The 12,438-nt window shown below is 41.8% G+C and overlaps 2 protein-coding genes across 2 annotated transcripts in view; one reads left to right on the forward strand and one right to left on the reverse strand.

Annotated features, from left to right (window-relative positions):
* Nucleotides 1–12,438, reverse strand: part of LOC149301645 (uncharacterized) — a 337,309-nt gene that overhangs the window by 285,908 nt on the left and 38,963 nt on the right. The gene's annotated exons all lie outside the window — the stretch shown is intronic.
* Nucleotides 3,490–9,319, forward strand: LOC149301649 (uncharacterized). Its single transcript, XM_089484146.1, has 2 exons — nt 3,490–3,582; nt 8,269–9,319. Exons 1-2 carry the CDS (start codon nt 3,534–3,536, stop codon nt 8,832–8,834), a joined length of 615 nt encoding a protein of 204 aa, XP_089340272.1. The 5' UTR covers nt 3,490–3,533; the 3' UTR covers nt 8,835–9,319.

Raw genomic sequence — 12,438 nt, forward strand, 5'->3', positions numbered from 1 at the left:
CTCCTCAGCCCCTCCCTCTTAGCCTTCTCTTCCTCCTCCACCCTTTCCTCTAAGCCTTCCTCTTCCTTAGGCTCTTCCTCTAAGCCCTCCTGCTCTTCCTCCTCCTCAGGTCCTTCCTATAAATGCCCTCCTCCTCCTCCTCCTCCTCCGGCCGTTCCTCTAAACTTTTCTCCCCCTCCTCGTACTCAGGCCCTTCCTCTAATTGTTCCTCCTCCTCACAAAATGGCTGGGTCTGCCTGAGTAGTAGATACTCCAAGGAGATATCTATTATAGATAACTAAATACAACTGAAATATAAGTCATACAAGATATTAAGAGTCTTGCAGGTACAATATTTGTAAGTATATAATATTCAATTCATACAAGCTATTAAAACAATAAATAGACCTAAGCCTCCAATTCTGAGACTGACTTCCAAGATCCGCTCTTTAACTCTCTCTCTCTCGATCTCCAACCGACACAATTCCCCCAACTGTCTCTTGGTCTCTCAGGCCTTATATCTCCTTCTCACGGAAGCTTCCAGAAGAACCTTTATCCTGGTCTCTGATTGGTCAAGAGAGCCTTCCATAGCAGTGATGTCATTCTGCATTTGCATAAACCTCCATTTACTGGCCCCCGTTGGCCACTTTCAAGAACAGGAGGAGCTTCAGTTTCTCTATTTAGTTCTTTGTGAGGAGCAGAGTGTCAGAGGGAGAAAGACAGGAAGGAGCAGAGTGACAGCAGAGAGACAAGGCCTGGACCCACTAGGCTTCACTGCTGCCCTGAGGTCTGGCTGGACCTGGCTTGGGTCTCCTGCTGCTGCTGCTTTCCTTTGGCCACTGCCATTAAGGAGGGGAGGAAGGAGGCCCAGCAGTCCTTCTAGGCATGGCCCACTCTCTCTGAAGGTGGGAGAGTGGGACTCCCCAAAGGGCATTTCAATGCTTTTAATGGTGGCGCTCATGCAGTAGGAAAGATGATGATGATGATGATGATATCATCATCATCATCATCATCAGGCCTGGGGCGGGGGAGTATAGAGCTGCCGCCTGACCTTAATCGTCATTAATGCCACCATCGCTGGGCCTTCTTGCTCTGCACCACTGTAATGGCCTTGGCTCAGTGCTATGGAACTCTGGGAATGTTCTTTTGGTTTGGCATTTTAGGTGTTGTTAAGGTTTGGAAATCCTGTTTGAGGACCTTCTGACTTTGGGGCCCTTTAGTCCTCCATTTTGGGTTCCCTGAAGGCCTCAAACTGTCAAGTGTTGAGACAGTGGCAACCATTTTGTGTTCTGGGGGCCATTTTGTGCTGCTTGTGAATGTGGGGAATAATGTTCTGGAACCTTCTCTGAGCCTCAGTTGAACAGAGGCTTCTCTTTGTCTCCTGAGGCTCCAGAGTCAGAAGGAGGCCAGGCTCCTTGGGCCAAAAGGAAGGAAGAGTGTCTCTTTTCTGAGAGGGTTCTCTTATTACAAAGCTCTGCTCTTTCTGGGGAACATGGGTTTTAAAAGGGATCAGAAATAGGAGGATAGTTTTAATACAAGCCTTTTTCTTCTTCTTCTTCACAAACATAGGGCTTTGGCTCCTAAGAGGAGGCTAGTCCCCAAGAAGGCCAAAAGTGGCTCCTTTGGGAGGTTTTAAAAGTCTCCCCAGTTTCCTTATTAATAGATTTTCAGGCAAGAAGGAAGGAGAGAGACCAGAATAACTCATATTACTAAGAATGAAACAAACAAACATAGAAACAAACAAGAACAACAAAAATAAGGATTAGACACTAAGACAAACTACTTATTTTTTTTAAAGGAAAACTATTATTAGGAGGGTAAAAAGATGAATTGGGTGCTTCTATCCTTTTAAAACCGACTCATGCTGTATCCGCACTTCAGAAATAATCCAGTTCGAAACCGCATTAACTCTCCTAGCTCCAGCGTATGGAATCCTGAGATTTGTAGTTCATTGTGGCATCAGCTATCTGTCACAGAAGGCTAAGTGTCCCAAAGGCAAAATCCCAGGATTCCATAGCACTGAAAGGTTTCAGCGGTGTCAAAGTGCTTTATTTCTATAGTGTGGATGCAGCCTTCTTGGGAAAGGGGCTGATGCTGCGGAAAAGCACTGGTAAACTCTGGAGGTTTCAGCACATTATTTATTTATTTATTTATTTATTTATTTATTTATGGGGCACTCATTTCACATGTATCTACAGAGACATAACCAGGGCCCTCTCCAATTCCCCATTCTCTAATCCCCCACCACTCTAAGAAGGCATGGAGTATCTGTTGTGTAGGGGAGCCGTAGTGAATCTATGCTAGGTCCAGGGGCTTTGTTTGGTGCAGAGGGAGGAAGGGGATGCCCTCCTCTGAATTGGCCCAAAGGAGGCATATGTCACCTGTGTATGTCACCAGCAGGGTGCTGTTCTGTGTGTCTTTGAATGCTGCAGGGTTTCTTGCCAAGCCAATCCTAACCCTGGTGTCTTTTCTCAGGAACGTCATCTTGGCCTCCTTGTACACGGCTTTGAGGCCTTTCTTGCTGGAAGTGACCCAGTGCAGGGCCACCAGGACCCCTGCTCACCTGATGGCCGACACAGAGGCCAAGCCGAGGGAGTTGGGCTCCAACAGAAAGAGGCTGCTGAGATACAACAGCTCTTTGGTAAGTTGCCATCCTGACTATTCGTTTCATCTGTGTCACTGCTGGGCTGGCTCATGAAAGCAAGCGGAGAACATACTGTCCCAGTTTAGCAGAGAGAGTCCTGGTCAATCCTCTGTCACCTTATTTTTTCAGGGGCTTTGAAAATGTCCTATTTCTCTCTCCTCCTCCTCCCACTTTCCCCCTTGTCCTCAGGTCAAGTTCAAAAGATGTGTGCACCCATCAACGCAAAAGAGGGGAGAGGGGAGGAGAGAAGGGAGCAGGATCTTGTCCTTGCCAGGAGTTGGACCCAAAAGCAAACTGCTGGACCCTTCCTCGCTTATGTGATCTGTATCATTAAGAGCTTTGGTCATCTTGATCCTCTTCTGGGGTTGCTTGTCCACATGTGTCTTCCTTTCCCAATCTGTGAAATGCTGGGTGATACGGAAGAATATCTCTGGACTTAAATTGAGGGTGGGCCCAGTGGCCCTCAAGCCCTGAGTACTCTCCAGAACATCTTTTAAAAAATGAAATTTGCCTCTGAAATTAGGTGAGACATGACTAAGTGCACTATAATTCATTGGTGACTAAATGTACTATACATGTTGGGATAGTCAGTATCTCAATCAATCAGTAATATCCCAGAAATGGCCTAAATTGTATTCTTCATTATATTTTATATTATATTGAAAGGATACAAGACAAACTGGATCTCAAAGGCAGTAGCTTTTTGCTTGGTTGCAGAATTTAAAGTTTATTTCCCGGACTGAATTTTAAAGTGTTGAAATAATATTTGCAATGCACTATGTGCTTTCCTCCCCTTTTGCTTAGTCACTCTCTGGATGAGGGCTATTTTCTGTTGCAGGTGACCTTTGCAGATGTGGCAATATATTTCACCGAGGAGGAATGGAAACTGTTGACACAAAAGCAGAAATTTATGTACAGTTCTGTAATGATGGAGAATTACGAGAATGTGGCCTCTGTGGGTAAGGAACCTGAATCCATTGCCCTTCCTGTGAAGATTGAGGTCCCTTTCATAATTTACTGTCAGAGCGCTATGATTCCACTTTAGAATTATAGAATCAAAGAATTGAAATAGATGAAAAGGACTATCCGGTTCAATCTTCTGCCATGCAAGAATAGACATTCAAAGCACCCCCGAGATATGGCTATCCAGCCTCTGTTTAAAGAAAGAGACTCCACCAAACTCTGAGGGAGTGTATTGAAGAGCTCTTACTGTGGGGAAGTTCCTCCTAAAGTTTTGGTGGAGCCTCTTGTCCCTGTGGCTTGCATCCATTGTTCCATGTCCTTTTCTGTGGAGTAGCAGAAAGCAAGCCTGCTCCATCCTGAATATGACATCTCTTCAAATATTTGAACAGGGCTGTCATATCCACTCTTAACCTTCTCTTCTCAAAGCTAAACATACCCAGCTCCCTAAGTCATTCCTCAGAGAGCATGGTTTCCAGACCAGTCACCATTTTGGTTTCCTTCCTCTGGACATGCTCCAGTTTCTCAACATCTGTTTGAACTGTGGTGCCCAGAACTGGACACAGAGTTATTACAAGTGAGCCCTGACCAAAACAGAATAGAGTGGCACTATTACTTCCCTTGATCTTGACACTATACTCCTATTGATACACCCTAGGATCACATTGACCTTTTTAGCTGCTGCATCACAATGTTGACACATGTTCAACTTGTGCTCTACTACCATTCCTAGTTCCCTTTCATACGTAATTTAATTGTCATAACAACTTCCTATGGAATCTTGGAATTTCTCATTTTAGTGAGGCACTATTGTTCTCCAATTCTAAATACCCAATCCTAAACTGCCAATTCTGCAATTTTGTGGGAAGGAGCCATGGAGATTAATGCTTTTTGCCCCTAAATGGTCCTCAACACATTCCTGAGCAAGTTTCCTGGCTTTTGTGGCCCCTCTTCCAGCTTTTTGAGGCTCTGGAGAGGCTTCATGGGGAAAAGGCCTACCTTGGCCCTGCAATGGATCAGAGAGGGCCCAACAGTGGCAAAATGGCCTCCACTTCCCCAAAGGGATGCTGTGGATATCGAGGGGCAGAACATTATGCCATATTTTTATTTTTTTTTAATTTTATTAATAACAGACATCACATTACAAACATTGCAAGCATATAAACAAACATACATAAAACATTGGTTTCAATACCAAAACTCAAAACAAAACAAACATTAAAAACTAACAACTATGTAAATCTAAAACATTATATTATATTACTTAATTCTTATATATATCATGGCTTCCTCAAAGTAAATGCATATTTTAAATTACTAACCATATCATATCTCCTAGGTATACATCTTCAAATAAAAAGTTTTTTACTTCTTAATTAGCTTTTTACTTCAAAATTTTTAGGCATTCCCATTCCCTTTTTGTCTTTTCCTTATCCAGATCCTTTAGCGATGCAGTCAATATATCCATCTCCATTGCTTCTTCTAATTTATTTATCCACTCATCTTCTGTTGGAATTCTTTTCTGTTTCCAGGAACTAGCTTAAACAATTCTAGCTATTGTAACCATATATAAAATAATACGTCTATATTTTTTCCACTTCTTTTTGTAATAATCATTTTTCTAATATTATTTTTAATTAATAAAAATAATAAAGGACTAAATGGTAAGTTATTCCTAACATGTTTGACATCAAAGTGTGTATTTCCCCCCAGTATTTCCCCGCTTCTGTACGCTTCCACCAAAAGTGGTAAAAAGTTCCTCTTTGTTTACTGCATTTCCAACAACTACTGCTTCCATTCTTGTACATTTTGCTTAGTTCATCTGGGGATATATATATACCAGCAATACATCATTTTAATATAATTTTCTTGATGATTTTGACAAAGTGTGAAAGAATTAGTATCATGCCAAGATTTTTCCCATAGGTCAATTTTTATTGTATTTTTTGTGTCCTTTGCCCATTTTATCATACAATGCTTCACACTTTCCTGTTCCAAATTCCTTTGCTTCAGTAATTTGTAATATTTTGAACTATGTCCCCATTTATCATCAAAGATTATAGCATTCATTTCATTTTTCTTATCTTTAAGACCATGCTCTTTTTTTAATCAATTTTATATCTTTCAAACATTTGTCTAAACAGAAACCAATTCTTATTAATCTTGTTCTCTCTCTCATTGCTAGGTTTCATTATTAAAGAATTTTTTCTGTTGTTAACAGGTCCCTGTATGTTAACTATTTCTGACCCTCCATTTTTGTTCTTCTATAGAAAGCTTCTTGAATAGAGACCCATGATGGTATCTGACTATAAAATTGGTTTTTAACTTTAACCCCTACTCTAAACAATGAATTTCTTGTAAAGTGATGGCAAAAATCTGTATTAGCTTTAATTTTGTCATGCCACAAGAAGGCAGGATATCCAAACCTTTTTGTGTTTTCCATTTCTAATAACTTATCATATCTTAATCATATCCATTCTTCGATCCACTGTAAACAGACTGCATAATAATACAATTATTCCATATTTTAAGGAGACACAATGTGGGATTGCCTCTGAGATCCCCTGGGAGGCAATGTGCCCCCCCCCATCCCCAAGAGTAATCCATCTCAGTCTTGGAGATGTCTTAAAGCTGTTTTAAGGCTCCTCTCTGGCATTTGACCCTCACCAAAATTGGAATCCAGGTCCCAGCCCCCTTGTTCTGCCTTTCCTAATACATTATTTGTATATTGTATATCCTGCCTTTCTCAACAAATGGGCCTCAAAGTGTCCCTTTTATGCCTCACACACACTCTGTGTTTCTGTCCGTGATAGAGAGATGGAGGGAATGTGAAAAATAGAAAGGGAGGGGAGAGATGCTGAAGGTGAAATGCTGAAGCAGTGCAGATGGCAAGAGGGAAGGTTGGAGAGAGGAGGGAGAAAGGGAAGGGGACCAGGCCTCTGGGAGCCAGGAGGGGAAGGCAGGAGCAAAGCCAGGATCACTTAGCTCTGTGCGGATAGGAAGGGACCTCTGGGAAGGGCCAGGAGGGAGGCCTTGGGGATTGGGAGGCAGCCACCAACCTGACAGATTTTAAGAATTGGATTGAGTGAACTGGTGAGAACATGGCTCAGGCCCTTGTTTTCAGGGATATTAAGGCGCTCCACATAGCAGTTATCAGCAATGTCTATGAAGAGAGGAAAGGTGACACAAAAATTCCTTTTTCTATAATGTTTTTGTCCAAACTGAGTTTGCTTAGGTCCATGGTTGATTCCAGAGGCCCTTTGTTATCCCAAATGGTGGCATTTGGGTAGGACACCCGCAAGTGCAATGCTTTTAGGGGAATTTAGTACTTAGCTGAAAAGAGAGATATAGTTTGGTTGGGGCAAGAGTGACCTCGGGATTCAGCCCAACTATACCAGGCCCAGAAGCACACAGAACTCCAAATGCATTTGAAATAGGTTTTTATATTTTGTTTAGGGGAAAAGCAAAACACACACACACACACACACACACACACACACACACACACACACGTAAGCATTCACACACATCCAGAAGAACTAGATAACAATTGGGAGTGGTCAAGAGATGTAAGACTTTCATAATGATAATACCTTACTTAGGCGGATCTGGATTCCAATTGCTGAGGGTTCAAAATGGGAAGAGAAGTCAGGAGCTCCTGTGACAAATGGGGTTGGCGAGAACACTGAGATTCTTAACCATGTAAACCAACAGACTGTCTGTCTGTAATTGGACTGACGTCAAAGAACAGTCATCCAGGGCAGATATTTATACTGTAATTGTTGCTTGAGGGCAGAAACCGAGTGTTCAAAAAGGTTTAAATCGATTTAGAATGTTTCCTGGGGGGAAGAATGGTCTGAAACCAAATTGAATGCAATGGTTGCTTGGTACAAATATCTTAGAAAAAAAGGATTAGCACACTGGCTCTCAGATCCATCTTGGCTATGAAATCCAATCGCGTTGAAAAGCCAATATACAGCACAATCTGAGGGTGACGCTCCCAGATACAGCGCAACAATAACATAGCAGAGTACAGAAGCCAATGTCCAGATATAGATATTAGCAATGCACTGACCACTTTCCACACTGAAAAATAAGTCAAAAACACAGTTGATTTCATTGAAATCCTTGGAGAATTTCTCTCTTTAGTTGCAAAATAATACAAATATTTGCAAGCTCTCCTCTCCGACTTCCATCAATTTCACCATCTCTTGTACATACAACTCCAGTGCAATCCACACCAATCCGTATGTGAGCTGCATACTGTATTGATTGTGAGTCATCTCCTGGTGCCAAACAGCATGAAGGAACCTCTGCAGTTAGCTTGCATCATGTCTTGGCTCTGACTCGGGACTCAGTGGCAGTCTCACAGGATATAATGACACCTGTCAATCAAAGTATTTTTGCACATGGTTAATAGAATATTTTTGCAACAGTCCTTTGACTATCTGCTTCCACTGATTCCCTCAAGGCAGTCCCCATTCTTTGCTAGCTCCTATGAGTAAGAATACGATCAGTACATGGATTTAGGGGCATAAGCAGCAGGGTCATGCTTGGGTTACTTACAGCAACTTTCTTAATTTCATCTCTAATAAGGAGGGGTTAATGAGGGCTAAATTGTGGGGTAACACCCTCCTCTCTTAACTCTGATTTTCAGTCTTATCTGTCATTGTCGTTCTTTACAGAAAAACATTTGAATCATGAGAGAGTCCACACAGGAGAGAAGCCATACAAATGCCAGCATTGTGGGAAATGTTTTTCTTGGAAGTCAATCCTAGTGACACATCAGAGAGTCCACACAGGAGAGAAGCCATACAGATGCCAGCATTGTGGGAAATGTTGTTCTCAGAAGCCAGGCCTAGTGAAGCATCAGAAAGTCCACACAGGAGAGAAGCCATACAAATGCCAGCATTGTGGGAATTGTTTTGCCTACAAGTCAGTCCTTTTCATGCATCAAAGAGTCCACACAGGAGAGAAGCCATACAAATGCCAGCATTGTGGGAAATGTTGTTCTCAGAAGCCAGACCTAGTGAAACATCAGAGAGTCCACACAGGAGAGAAGCCATACAAATGCCAGCATTGTGGGAAAGGTTTTTCTCGGAAGTCACACCTAGTGACACATCAGAGAGTCCACACAGGAGAGAAGCCATACAAATGCCAGCATTGTGGGAAATGTTTTTCTCAGAGGTCAAATCTAGTGACACATCAGAAAGTCCACAAGGGAGAGAAGCCACACAAATCCCAACAGTGAACTAATATTCTTTTTGTCAATAGGGAATATAAAAAATATATTTTCATTCAAGTGGTGCTAAGGAAAGGCCTTTGTGATTTTGTTTGTAAGCTTTGTCTATCTATATGTCTATGTTTTAAGGTTGTATTTTGTTAAGTTTGGGTTTTTATTGGTAACAGTATATGTAGATAATTACTTTGGGTTGTAAATTGTGGGTCGTGGTATTGGTTAGGTAGTTGGGGGGCTGGGAGTTGTTATATATGAGTTATGGGAATGATAGCTTTTGGAATTTGTGGGATGTTGGCTGAAGAAAGTTGGAGGCCGGAATTAAAAGAAAGGGCTAGTTTGTGGGAATGGCAAAGGGGCCTTGTTACCTGAGGGGCATAGACTGTGAGAATTGGAGGTGGGGGCTACATTTGGAAGAGTGTGATATTTTAGGTTTGGGGGTTTTAATATATTGTTTGGATTGGAGTGGGAAGTTCTGGATTAAAAACTGAATTTCTATGTTTTCTCAATAAAGTTCTTTGGTATTTCAGCACACTGGACTCTTTGATGCACAGAAGTTCTGAATTTGCCCAAACTGAACCTTTCTTCTCTACTCAGTCCTCAGCTCCATTGCCCAGCAGAGGCAAATACAGACACAAACATACAGGATACACAGGGGCAGCTATATTTCTAAATCAGAACCTTCCTTTCCTGACTTTCCCTCCTGAGTCCAGCTCTGTACCTTGGGCTCCATTGCGGTCTGTTCAAAGGAAGAAAGGAGGGAAGGAAGGGGAGGCTGCTGACCCCCCGGCGCATACCTTCATTTGCCGCAAAGGCCGCCAGCGGAATAAGTAACAGCAGCTTTGCCCTGGCAATCCCTGCACATGCTGAGGAGGGGCCTTTGGGGGGATAGACTATCCCATTGTGACTTCAGGCTGATGCTTCTTTCCTGAAAGACTGGGGATGGCTCATTGTGACCTCAGGCTGATTCTTGTTGCCTGAGAGATTGTGACTTCAGGCTTCTCCTTCCTTACCTGAACACATGAGACTGGCCCATTGCAATCTCAGACTGATGCTCATTTTCTGAAGGACTGACACTAACTCATTGTGACCTTGGGCTGATGTTCCTTCCCTGAAGGATTAAGATGGGCTTATTGACTTCAGGCAGGTGTTCCTTACCTGAAGGATTGAGCCTGGCCCTTAGCGAGCAAAGGGTTATGATCCTTGTCTGAAGCATTGAGGCTGTCCCATTGAGATCTCAGCCTGAGGCACCTTTCCTGAAAGATTGTGACGGGACTATTATGAGTTTAGACTGATGCTCCTTGCCTGAAGGATTGAGACTGGACCATTGAGATCCTTACCTGAAGCATTGAGATTGTCACATTGTAATCTCAAAGCCATCCAGTCCAACCTCCTTCTGCCATGAAGAAAATCTCAATCAAAGCATATCTGACAGATGGCCATCCAGACTCTGTTTAAAGGCCTCCAAAGAAGGAGACTCCGTCATTCTCTATTGAGGGAGTGTGTTCCACTGTCAAACAGCCCTTTCTGTCAAGAAGTTCCTCCTAATGTTGAGCTGGAATCTCTTTTCCTGGAGCTTGCATCCATTGTTCTGGGTTCTCTTCTCCAGAGCAGCAGAAAACAAGCTAGCAGCCTTCTCAGTATGACATCCCTTCAAATATTTAAACAGGGCTTTCATATCATGTCTTAACCTTCTCTTCTTCAGGCTAAACAGCCCCAGCTCCCTAAGTCTCTCCATTGTGGTGACCCTCCTCTGGACACACTCCAAACTTGTCAATGTTGATCCTGTCCTCTGGGGTATTAGCTACTCCTCCTAGTTTGGCATCATCTGCACATTTGATAAACATGTCCTCTATTAAAACAGGGCTGCACAAGTTGCGGCCCAACAAAGGATGAAAAGCGAAACACTTGACGGAACGGAAATAGAGAGTAATCATATTAATTCCCCAATAACCAAACAAGAGATAGAAAGTAAGACAAGATTTAAAAGGATTTAAATCTCCTGGCCCAGACGGATTCACATCTATGTTTTATAAAACCTTTAAAAATGAACTGAGTGAGGATATTACTAAAAATTACAATGAAATATTGGATAATAAAATAATCCCAGAAACACGGAAATTATCTGAAATTATATCACTACTTAAACCCAATAAAGATCCAGCCAATTCCAAATCTTATCGTCCGATCACATTAAGCAATCATAATTATAAAATTTTAATGAAAATCCTAGCCAATAGATTAAAAAGAATGTTTACCTATTTTAATTAAAGAAGACCAATATGGATTTGAGGAAGGCAGATATATTTATGAACCGATAAGGAATATATTTAATATACTACATCATGCCAAACAATACAAAAATAAATTAGCTTTGATAAAACTAGATGTTTACAACGCATTTGATTCAATAAATCATGAATATCTATATAAAATCTGTAGGGATTTTGGATTAGGGGAAAGGTTTAGTAAAACCATCAAAGAAATATATAATGATACAGAAGCACAAATCATGATAAATGGAGATTTTCTTCAATGAAAAGTGGAGTAAGGCAAGGTTGCCCTCTTTCCCCTTTATTATTTATATCAGCAATGGAAGCGTTTGCAAATATGATTCGGGATCAGAAGAGATAAAGGGACATGAAATAGATAAAGAAGAGATGAAGTTGGATTCATTTGCAGATGATGATCCTCTGATAATGACACAGAAACCGAATGAAGCTGTAATCAAGTTATTGGAAATATTTCAGACATTTGAAAACATTTCTGGGCTTAATATTAATTAATATTTAATATGGATAAATCAGAGATAATGTTTAGGAATACGAATTGGCTGGAACAAAAAGAAATCCAAAATGTCTCAGGATTGAAATTGGGGATTAAAAATGTGAGATATTTAGGTGTAAATTTACCAATTAAGTTAGATAATATTGGACAAGGTAATTAAAATCAATTATGGGGGGAAATTAATAATCAGATTTCTAAATGGACAAGTAAAAATGGGGAAATGTTAACAAAAATTAGAATGCTTAAAATGTTGGTACTACGAAAGATTTTATATTTATTTCAAATGATCCCAGAAATAATTCCTAGTAAAGTTTTAAAGGCGGGATACAAACCGCCATATAGTATGTCTTCTATACGTACTAGGGTTAGGAAGGGGCGGTACTTCTGCACCCCCCTAACCCTAGTACGTATAGAATACGTACAAGATGGCGGCGCCCCTTCCACATGGGCGCCGCCATCTTGACGTATTGGACGCATAGCGTCCAGACGTGTCGCGGGGGTTGTGACGTAGCGAGTGCGCCCCTGGCGCCTCGCTACATCGCAAACGCGACTCAAGAAGAAGCTCCATTTTGGAGCTTCTTTTTCGCTCCGCGCGGGAGTCGTACCGTATGGAGGCTCCGGCTCCCCCGCGGACTAACCGGCGGCGGCGGCAGACCGCCGCAAAGCAGCGGTTTGTATCCCGCCAAAGAAATAGGAAAGGTCAATATTAAAATGGATATCAGGGAATAAAAAAGCCAGGTTATCTAAGGCATTATTATATGAGCATCAAAGTAATGGAGGATGGGGAGCTCCATCCCTCGAATGATATTTTGAGGCGGTTCAATGGCTAACA

Source organism: Sceloporus occidentalis, unplaced genomic scaffold (assembly GCF_023333645.1).
Source record: "Sceloporus occidentalis isolate IW3139 unplaced genomic scaffold, rSceOcc1.0.p SCAF_21, whole genome shotgun sequence".
In the NCBI taxonomy this organism is placed as follows: Eukaryota; Metazoa; Chordata; class Lepidosauria; order Squamata; family Phrynosomatidae; genus Sceloporus; species Sceloporus occidentalis.

Excerpts from the sequence above, each read along its gene's own strand:
- LOC149301649 (XM_089484146.1), top strand. The coding sequence starts at position 3,534 with ATGTACAGTTCTGTAATGATGGAGAATTACGAGAATGTGGCCTCTGTG. Across the intron at positions 3,583-8,268 it reads CGAGAATGTGGCCTCTGTGG|AAAAACATTTGAATCATGAG; the intron begins GTAAGGAACCTG and ends CGTTCTTTACAG.